Here is a 10,413-nt window from a genome sequence, read left to right as displayed (position 1 = left end):
AGTGGTCCCGCCCCTGACCCCGCGGAATACGGCCGCCGATTGGCCAGCACGCACGTCACGTCCTCTCGCGGAACACGCACACACAAGCCAATAAATCTGATTGGCTCGGTCCCGGGTTTGAAAGAGCCCGGCAGCATCTTCGGCGTTTATTGATCCGAGGAAAAGGCTCGGTACGGAGCCCGGGGCCTGGCGGCGGGGTCTCCTCCCGTGCTCCCGTCTTCCGGCCGAGCTCACGGCGGCCCGGGGGTCCGCGCCGCGCGGGCCGCGCTCAGCGCCACGGCGCGCTGGGCCAGGAACGTCTTGTTCTGCGCCTCCTGGGGGCGGGAGGGGCGTGAGGGGCGTGGGGGCCGGGAGGACCGTGGGGGCCGGGAGGACCGTGGGGGGCTGTGGGGGCCGGGAGGACCGTGGGGGCCGGGAGGACCGTGGGGGGCTGTGGGGGGCGAGGGGGCCGGGAGGGCCGTGGGGGCCGGGAGGACCGTGGGGGGCTGTGGGGGCCGGGAGGACCGTGGAGGCCGGGAGGGGCGTGGGGGCTGTGGGGGGCGAGGGGGCCGGGAGGACTGTGGGGGCCGGGAGGACCGTGGGGGCCGGGAGGGGCTTGGGGGCCGGGAGGGGCGTGGGGGCCGGGGGGGCCGGGGGGCCGCGTCCCAGGGCCCGCCCGGCTCACCGTCTCCATCTGGCGTCGCAGCGCGGAGATGACGCGTCCGTACGAGTGGGCCAGGGCCACGGTGTAGGCCAGCAGGATGCTGCGGGCGGGGAGGCCTCGTCATCCCAGCGCGGACCAGGACCCGGCCCCGGACACTGACCGGGACCCCTCCTCACGCCCGGGCCCGGGCCCGGACCCTGACCCTGACCCGACCCCGACCCGCGGTCCCTCCTCCTCACACCCGGGGGCCCTGACCCGCGGTCCCTCCTCCCCACACCCGGGGGCCCTGCCCCTGCCCCCTGACCTGGAGATGAGCAGCAGGGGAACAGCGAACGCCTGGGTCCCCAGGAAGAAGAGGACGTTCTGGGAGCTCTGAGGGAGGCCGCTGATGGCCTCCGGGATCTGGGCCCAGATGGACGGGAGCCCGCGGAACGGGCCGCACAGCTTGGACGGCGGGATGCTGCGGTGGGAGGCGGGCGTGGTCACGGGGAAGGGGCGGGGTCACGGAGGCCGGGGGCGGGGTCACGGAGGCCGGGGCGGGGGTCAGGGGCGGGGTCACGGTGGCCGGGGCGGAGTCAGGGCGGGGAGGGGTCCCGGAGGGCGGGGCTCACGCACAGGAAGATGCTGTACAGCACGGGAACCGCGGACACCGCCAGGCCCAGGAGCAGCACCAGGGGGAAGAAGAAGTTGGCGGTGGAGGCCCGGAAGGTGCGGGAGGCTGGGGAGCAGGTGGAGAAGACGGCGACCTGCGGGCGGGAGGGCAGGGGCGGCTTGGGCGCAGCGCCCGCGGCGGGCCTGGAGCCGGGCGCCCCCCGCGCCCCCGGCCCCCGCACCTTCTTCTGGTAGAACACCAGCAGGAACTTGGCCGTGTTGAGCAGCGGCAGTAAGGGGCAGAAGAAGGTCCCCACCCAGACCACCGTCTGCGCGTAGATGAGCCCCAGCACCTCGTCCGGCACCTCGAACTCCTGCGTCCCCGCCACGCGCCCCAGCGCGCCGGGGCAGCCGCTGCACAGCAGCCTGCGGCCGGCGGGCGGAGTCACGGGCGGGCCGCCGCGCTTTCCCCGCCCCCGCCGTCCCGCCCGCCAATCGCAGGGGAGCGCGGGGGGCGGGGCCAAGGCGCCACGCCGCCGCGGAGGGGCGTGGCCTGGGCGGGGCCATAGGGAAGCCTCCGCCTAGGCATGGGGCGTGGCCTGTGTGGGGGCGGGGCTCCCAATTCCACGCCGCCGCGGAGGGGCGTGTCCTGGGCGGGGAAAGAGGAAAGCCTCCTACTGGGCGAGGGGCGGGGCCCAAGGCGCCACGCCGCCGCGGAGGGGCGTGTCCTGGGCGGGGCCAGAGGAAAGCCTCCTACTAGGCATGGAGCGTGGCCTGTGGCGCTAGGGAATCCCGGGGCTTGGCTCCGGTGTGGGCGGGGCCGTGGAGGGGCGGGGCTCTCACTTGCGCGGAAACTGGATGAGCAGCGTGACCGCCAGGCCGGTGAGCAGGTCGAAGAGCAGGAGCTTGTACATCTCCTGGCCCACGCGGGTCTCCCAGCACTGCAGGACGAGACGCGTCGGAAGGATCCCAGGGACCCGGCTCCGCGCCCGCCGCCCCCAGCCCCACGCCGCACGCGGGTTCCCACCGGCAGCTCCTTGGAGTTGTAGCCGCAGGCCTTGCAGTCCTCGGCCTGGGCGCGGCCGCCGCACGTGATCTGCGCCCAGAGGGAGAAGAGCAGGACGAGCAGCGACGCCAGGCGCAGGAACACGGCCCTGGGGGCGGGACGGGGCGCTGGCCGTCGGACGGACGGACGGACGGACGGGGCCGGCCCGCGCCCCCGCTCCCCTGCCCCCGCGGCCCGGACCTGAGCAGGAGGAGAACGACCTGGCGGCTGCGCGTGTAGCCCTCGAGCGGCGCGAGAGCCTTGAACACGGGGGGCAGCACGAAGTTGACGGCCGAGATGAACACGGACGGGAGGAAGTTCACGGCCAAGCTCAGCAGCGGCGCCCGCTGCACGAGGGGCGCCTCCTGGGGGGGGGGGGGCGGGTGAGCGGGAGGCGAGGCCCCGGCGCACCCCGCCCCTCCCTGCGTCCGCGACCCCCGCACCTGCAGCTCCACCGTGTACCCCGTGGCCCAGTAGATGCCGTAGAAGGCGGCCCCCAGGAGCGCCAGCACCAGCAGGTTGAGCAGAGCGCGCACCGCCCACACGCGCGCCTGCTGGCCCAGCGTGCGCACCGCAGCCCGGCGCCGCACCGCCGCCTCCTCCAGCTCCACCTGGGGCCGGGAGACACGGGCGTCGGCCTGGGACGGGCGGCGCGGAGCCCCTCCTCAAATGGACCTGACGCCGCCCGCCACCGGCCTCTACACAGTCCTGGTTCCCGCCGCGTCCAGCATCCCGAGGCCCGCGCCCTCGTGGGGTCCGCTCCCGCCCCGTGTGCGTAGCCCAGCCCCGCCCCTGTGCGCCCCAGCGCGGTACCCCAAGCCCCGCGCTTGCCCCCGGCCCTAGCTCCGCGAGGTCAAGGCCCGCGGTGTAGGAGCGCGCCGGCCGCTGCGCTCGGAGCCAAGGCGCCTGCTTGCACCCTTCGACCTCAGGCACCTCGGGCACCCTCCCCGGCCTCCTCGCAGCCCGGTCTGCAGGGCTGAGCCGGGCCCTGCGCTATCGCCGCCGCGTCCCCAGCTGGGGAGGGCCGCGCCCCGCCCCCGGCGCACCTGTAACTCGAACAGGATCTTGCGCTGGCGCAGCCGCACGTGGACGTCCCCGCGGAGGCCGAAGTCCCAGGCCGAGAACACGCGGTGGCTGTAGCTGGTCAGAGTCCCCGATTCGGCCAGCAGCGTCTGCTTCAGGCCGGACACGGAGCTGGGAGAGGGAGACCCGCGAGATGGCGTGGGCCAGGGCAGCCTCGAGTGGGAGTGGGGGCAGCCAGGGGGCAAGAGCCCCGAGACCGTGGGCATTTGGCCAGCCGCTCCGAAGGCCGGGAGGGGCTCCCAGATGGACCCAGAGGGGCAGACCCAGCAGAGGGGGGCGGGGGTTGCAGGGGAAGAGCAGCAGCAACACAGGAAACAAAAATAAACAACCTGGAGAGAGGGGAGGGGATGGAGACCCAGGGAAGGGAGCGAGACCCACGTCTTCACCTGGCAGGTGCACAGCACACCCACCTGGTCCCCTGGCAAGACTCCACTCTGTTCCCGCGCCAGCAGCCAGAGGGTGTCTCCTGGTTAAACCTACCCTCCAGCCTCTCGCCGGTCGGGCAGCTGAGCCCCCTTCCTGGCGGGAGCAGCAGGGCCCACCTGCTTTTGAAGGCTCGGATCCAGGGCGGCTGTGGTGGTGCGGTGGGCCAAGCCGCCCCCAGCTCAGTGCCTGGGGTGGAGCCCCGCCCCTCCGCTTTCCAATCCGGCTCCCTGCTACTGCGCCTGGGAGGCAGCAGGTGCTGGCTCAAGTGCTGGAGCTCCCGCCACCTGTGCGGGAGACCGGGCACGAGTTCCTGGCCCCTGGCTTTGGCCAGGCCCAGGCTGTTGGGGAATGAGCCAGTGGATGAAGGTCTCCCCCTGTTTCTCTCCCTCTCTCTCCCCCCTTCCTCTCCCTCTCTTCTCCTCCCCCTCTCCCTGTTTCTCTCTCTCTCTCTCCTGTTCTGCCCTTCGGATAAATAAAAGCACTTAAAGCTCAATCCTGTTGCCCTACCTTCCCCAGCCTCACCTCCAGGACACCGGCCTGGAGTGCTGGCAGCCACTCGCCTGGCCGGCAGCTTCCCGTCTCCCTGCTCTCTGTCTCGGGGCCTCAGAGGGGCCTTCGCTGGCCACTGCATCTCCCGAGGCCCCCACCCATTGGTCTCTCTCGAGTGTGGGCCAAGGCCTGTGCTTGGCAGACAGTTTCATTGGGCCTATCACCTACATATCGGCCACAGCTGCTTTTGGGCTACCTGGTTGACACAAGACCCCAGCAGCCTGGGAGAGAAGCGCTTGGCTTGCTGGCTCTCCACAGACAGGTGGCCGGCCTGGCTCTGTCCCGGCACCGCTGGAGTCTCCAGGACCTCCTGGCCCCTCCAGTGACCACTGATCCGCCCCACACACACGCTGTGCGGGCCCCCAGGTGGTTCCCCAGGCCCTGGTGCGCCGCAGACTCTTTTTTTTAAGGTTTGCTTGTTGTATACATTCCCTTCTCTTGGGATGACCTGGCCTCATCTCAACGCCCAGATCGGAGCCAGATACGAATCTGGGATCCAGAGCCCCTTCTGCGCCCATGTAGGCGGCTTTCACCTCCTCTTTCTCCCCAAGTTAGCCCCAAGTCACAACTCTGCCCCCAAACTCCCCACTGCCGGCCCGCATGCTAGCCCACAGTCTGTGGAGCAACCCCTCCCCTCAAAATACCCCCCGAGTCTCCACATAGAGGAAGTCCAAGAATCCACAGAAAGACCCACGGCGAGCACAGAAGGGACACGGCTTCGGCGGATGACGACACGGCAGTCCCGTCTCTTCATGTGTGTGACACTTTGAAAAATGAAAACTACTCCAACACTGACCCCCTGTGACCACCGTGTGCCTAGAACCCAAGTCCAAGCCGCCATCGCCTCTCCCGGCTCTCCCACCTGTTCTGCCCTGTCCCTCCCTCTCTCTGACACAAACCCACGGAGGAATCTCCAAAACCCATGTTAGATCAGGAGGGTCCTTAGCTCAGGAACCGGCACCCACACCCATCCGACCTGCCCGGCTGGCTCCGCCCTGCTCCGGCTGTGCCTGGAGCCTGGAGCCCTCTCGCCCCGGGTCCGCTCCGCTAAAACTCCCTCCTCCTCTGTCTCGGCTTGCGCCTCCTGTTCTCAGGGCAGGCACGGCGCCACCTGGGACGGCTACAATCCCATACTGCAGGGCCTGGGTTCGAGTCCTGGCTCTGTCTCTGATCCACTCCCACCTGTGGAGGCAGCAGGTGCAGGTTCAAGGACTGAAGACCCTGCCACCCACGTGGGAAACCTGGATGGAGCTCCCACCTCCCGGCGCGGGCCTGGCCCAGACCTGGCTGTTCCAGGGCAGTGAGCCCGCAGGTGGAAGACCTCCCTGTCCCCCTTGTGTGTACATCTATCTCTGTCACTCACTCTCCCACTCTCTATCCCTGTATCTCCTTCGAATATTTGATGAGGCATTCCTGGACCACCTAATAACTACACAGCCCGGCCCTGGCCTCCAAGTCAGCCCCACACTCCAAGTCCCAAACATTTAGGACAAGGCCCTGCACCCAGGAGGTGCTCAGTAAAGCCCTGTGGTGGGGCTGGCGCTGTGGCGGAGCAGGTAAAGCTGCTGCCTGCAGTGCCAGCATTCCATGTAGGCTCCGGTTCAAGTCCTGGCTGCTCCACTTCCCATCCCGCTTCCTGCTACTGTGCCTGGGAAAGCAATGGAGGATGGCTCAGGTGTTTTGGTCCCTGCACCCACGTGATAGACCAGATGAAGCTGCTGGCACCTGGCTTTGGCCTGGCCCAGTCCTGGCCATTGCAGCCATCTGGGCAGTGAACCAGGGGATGGAAGCTCTCTCTCTCTAACCTCTCAAATAAATAAATATTTTTAAAAAATAACCTCCTTTCAGCTCAAGCAGATGAAAGACCACAGCAAGACATGAGGCTCTTGAGGGGGAGGGGCCTCAAGCCCCTGCTGCCCCCTCCGCGCGCCGGGAGGGCTGGGGTGCACTGACCGGCGCAGGATGAGCACCAGGCTGATGAGGCTCACGGCGAAGGCTGAGCACAGGTAGGCGACGGCCAGGCTGGGGCGGGCCGGGAAGAACCCATAGAAGAGAGGGGACCATTCCAGGTAGCCCTGGGGAGAGACAGGCATGCGCAGGGTGCAGGGGGACTGCGGTGGGCAAGGGCACCTCCCCAGGGGCCTGACACTCACCTGTCCGGAGAGCAAGTTGAAGAGCTGGGAGGGGAAGGACACCAGGCCCGGGGTGCCGGGGTTATAGGGTCCGCAGGGTGAGGCCGTGTCGGGGCCCGGGGGAGCCCCTTCCAGCCAGGTGGGCAGCAGCACCATGCAAGCCACCAGCACCGCGGCCAGCGCGTTGAGAAGCAGCAGGAACCGTAGCAGAGAGAAGTAGGACTCGGTGCCGGCGCCAAACTGGCCTGCAGGGGGCAGCAGAGAAGTAGGACACCGTGCCGGCGTCAAACTGGCCAGCAGGGGGCAGCAGAGACAGGCGCAGCCTGCCCGACCCCCGTTTGGCCTGGAGCCCAGGCTACTCCTCAGGAGTCCCGACCCCCAGCCTCAATTCCAGCTTCAACACCTGCTTCCTCCTCCCCACATCCAGGGCTCCCAGCCCTTCCTCTCTGAGACCCCTCCCCCAGGACACCGGGCCCAACCCCTCGCACCCCCGATCCTCTTCAGGGTCCATGCCCAGGGCTTCAGGGTGCCCAAGCCTTCCATCGTCTTCTGGGACCTCCGAAGCAGCTGGGCCCACTGGGTCCTGCTGGATCTGGCACTGTAGGCCATCTGGTCCCAGGCCTGGGTCTGCCTGGGAAGGAAACCAAGTCGGACAGAAGAGGTCAGCTTGCCAGCCCCAGCAGGGCCCTGGCCACCTGCAGAGCCCAGCTGGGCGACAGGGAAGTGACACGGAATACTTTGTAGCAAGCACAAGGAAGTGCACCTAACCTCCAGCTGCAGCAGAATCAAGGTGGATACAAAGTTCCTGGCTAAGAGAGGGGCCAGGGCTATGGACAAATGCAAGGGCAGCCACGGGAGGGCACAACCTGGGAGGGCTCCATGTGGGGAGGTGGGAAGGCCATGAGGTTTCAGACAGACAGAGCGACGGAGGCGGGGACAGGCTAGGCTTGTGAGTGGGGAAGACAGGTGAGGCCTGGGAGACAGGGGACCCACAGCAAGACTGGGGGGAGGTGGAAAGCCGACAGCACAGTGAGGGCAGCAACAAAGGCAGGGAGGGAGAGAGGAGAGGGGAGGGGAGGGGAGGGCCCCCACGAGGCCACAGAGGGGCCCAGGCAGAGCAGGCCCACAGGGTGGGGAGGAGACAAGCTCAAGGCACCCCGGTAGCCCAGCGGCAGGGCCCTGGGGACCCCGCGCGGGAGCTGGGCCTCACCTGTGCGCCCGCCTGGCCTGCATGGGCCAGGGCAGTGCCCGGGAGGGCTGTGGCTCCTGCAGCTCCTTGTGGGCAGCTTCCGCCAAGGTCTGGACGCTCCTTCTGTCCTCCTCGTCCTCCTCCTCTGGCGCCCCCCAGGGCGGCACCCCAGGGCCGCGGTAGCGCAGGGTGGCAGCACTGGGGAGCTCGTTCAACACCGAGGAGAGAGACTGGCCTGGGCAGGAGGGTGGCGGGCTAGGAAAACCCAGGGGCAGGCCCAGCCCCTCCTCCCCCCCCCATACCCAGGGGTCCAGCCCCTCCCCCCCCATACCCAGGGGTCCAGCCCCTCCTCCCCCAGACCCAGGGGTCCCCCAGCCCCTCCTCCCCCAGACCCAGGGGTCCCCCCAGCCCCTCCTCCCCCAGACCCAGGGGTCCCCCCAGCCCCTCCTCCCTCACCCAGGGGTCCCCCCAGCCCCTCCTCCCCCAGACCCAGGGGTCCCCCCAGCCCCTCCTCCCTCAGATCCAGGGGTCCCCCCAGCCCCTCCTCCCCCAGACCCAGGGGTCCCCCCAGCCCCTCCTCCCTCAGATCCAGGGGTCCCCCCAGCCCCTCCTTCCCCAGAACCAGGGGGCCAGGCCCAGCCCCTCCTCCCTCACCCAGGGGTCCCCCAGCCCCTCCTCCCTCTCCCAGGGGTCCCCCCAGCCCCTCCTCCCTCACTCAGGGGTCCCGCAGCCCCTCGTCAGATCCAGGGGTCCCCCAGCCCCTACTCCCTCACCCAGGCATCCCCCCAGCCCCTCCGCCCCCCCATACCCAGGGGTCCAGCCCCTCCTCCCTCAGACCAGGGGTCCCCCCAGCCCCTCCTCCCCCAGAACCAGGGGTCCAGCCCCTCCTCCCTCAGATCCAGGGGTCCTCCCAGCCCCTCCTCCCTCAGATCCAGGGGTCCCCCAGCCCCTCCTCCCTCAGACCCACGGGTCCCCCCAGCCCCTCCTCCCCCCCCATACCCAGGGCTCCAGCCCCTCCTCCCTCAGATCCAGGGGTCCCCCAGCCCCTCCTCCCCCCCCATACCCAGGGCTCCAGCCCCTCATCCCTCAGACCAGGGGTCCCCCCAGCCCCTCCTCCCCCAGAACCAGGGGTCCCCCAGCCCCTCCTCCCTCAGACCCACGGGTCCCCCCAGCCCCTCCTCCCCCCCCATACCCAGGGCTCCAGCCCCTCCTCCCTCAGATCCAGGGGTCCCCCAGCACCTCCTCCCTCAGATCCAGGGGTCCCCCAGCCCCTCCTCCCTCAGATCCAGGGGTCCCCCAGCCCCTCCGCCCCCCCATACCCAGGGGTCCCCCCAGCCCCTCCTCCCTCAGACCCACGGGTCCCCCCAGCCCCTCCTCCCCCCCCATACCCAGGGCTCCAGCCCCTCCCCCCTCAGATCCAGGGGTCCCCCAGCACCTCCTCCCTCAGATCCAGGGGTCCCCCAGCCCCTCCTCCCTCAGATCCAGGGGTCCCCCAGCCCCTCCGCCCCCCCATACCCAGGGGTCCCCCCAGCCCCTCCTCCCTCAGACCCAGGGGTCCCCCAGCCCCTCCTCCCTCACCCAGGCATCCCCCCAGCCCCTCCTCCCCCAGACCCAGCCCCTCCTCAGATCCAGGGGTCCCCCCAGCCCCTCCTCCCTCACCCAGGGGTCCCCTCAGCCCCTCCTCCCCCAGACCAGGGGTCCAGCCCAGCCTCTCCTCCCTCAGACCAGGGGTCCCCCCAGCCCCTCCTCCCTCAGATCCAGGGGTCCCCATCCCCTCCTCCCTCAGACCCAGGGGTCCCCCAGCCCCTCCTCAGATCCAGGGGTCCCCCAGCGCCTCCTCCCTCAGATCCAGGGATCCCCCAGCCCCTCCTCCCTCAGACCAGGGGTCCCCCAGCCCCTCCTCCCTCAGATCCAGGGGTCCCCCCAGCCCCTCCTCCCTCAGATCCAGGGGTCCCCCCAGCCCCTCCTCCCTCAGACCCACGGGTCCCCCCAGCGCCTCCTCCCTCACCCAGGGGTCCCCTCAGCCCCTCCTCCTACAGACCCAGGGATCCAGCCCCCCCTCCCTCAGACCAGGGGTCCCCCCAGCCCCTCCTCCCCCAGAACCAGGGTTCCCCCAGCGCCTCCTCCCTCAGATCCAGGGGTCCCCCCAGCGCCTCCTCCCTCAGACCCACGGGTCCCCCCAGCGCCTCCTCCCTCAGATCCAGGGGTCCAGCCCAGCCTCTCCTCCCTCAGACCAGGGGTCCCCCCAGCCCCTCCTCCCTCAGATCCAGGGGTCCCCCAGCCCCTCCTCCCCCAGAACCAGGGGTCCCCCCAGCCCCTCCTCAGATCCAGGGGTCCCCCAGCCCCTCCTCCCTCAGATCCAGGGGTCCCCCCCAGCCCCTTCTCCCTCAGTCCCAGGGGTCCCCCCAGCGCCTCCTCCCTCAGACCCAGGGCCTGGTCCTCCTCTCTCCTTCCCATCCCCTCGGACTCCCCCCCAGCCCAAGGGTTGGATGGCTCTGAACGCCCCCCTGGGCCCCCACCTTCTCTGGCCCCCCGGGGGCGCAGCCACCCCCCAGGGGAGCTCCAGGTTCCCGAATCCCAGGCCTGGTTTTCTTCCATGGCCCCGGGCTCCGCTGTTTCCGTGTGTCGCCGGCCACCTGGGCGGGGCCTGTGGCAGGTGAGGGAGGGGCCGAGGCGCCCGGAGGGAGTCAGCCGCACTTCCCCTACCGGTCAGCCCGGGCTGGGAGAGGCTCCTGGGAACCGAAGTCCGGGCTGC

At 70.0% G+C, this 10,413-nt stretch overlaps 1 protein-coding gene across 1 annotated transcript; it reads right to left on the bottom strand.

The window, feature by feature from the left end:
- Nucleotides 1–136: 136 nt before the first annotated feature.
- Nucleotides 137–10,288, bottom strand: TMC4 (transmembrane channel like 4). The gene is made up of 15 exons (XM_062177679.1): nt 10,178–10,288; nt 7,680–7,893; nt 6,958–7,100; nt 6,491–6,714; nt 6,291–6,412; nt 3,326–3,473; nt 2,723–2,890; nt 2,481–2,644; nt 2,262–2,388; nt 2,078–2,175; nt 1,477–1,660; nt 1,259–1,389; nt 948–1,103; nt 665–743; nt 137–314 (listed from the first exon to the last, which is right to left on the bottom strand). Exons 1-15 carry the CDS (start codon nt 10,254–10,256, stop codon nt 231–233), a joined length of 2,121 nt encoding a protein of 706 aa, XP_062033663.1. The 5' UTR covers nt 10,257–10,288; the 3' UTR covers nt 137–230.
- Between the last annotated feature and the right edge of the window lie 125 nt (nt 10,289–10,413).

Source organism: Lepus europaeus, chromosome 19 (genome assembly GCF_033115175.1).
Source record: "Lepus europaeus isolate LE1 chromosome 19, mLepTim1.pri, whole genome shotgun sequence".
NCBI lineage: Eukaryota > Metazoa > Chordata > Mammalia > Lagomorpha > Leporidae > Lepus > Lepus europaeus.
The sequence above is the reverse complement of the archived record's forward strand: the minus strand, read 5'-3'. Positions and strand labels throughout refer to the sequence as shown.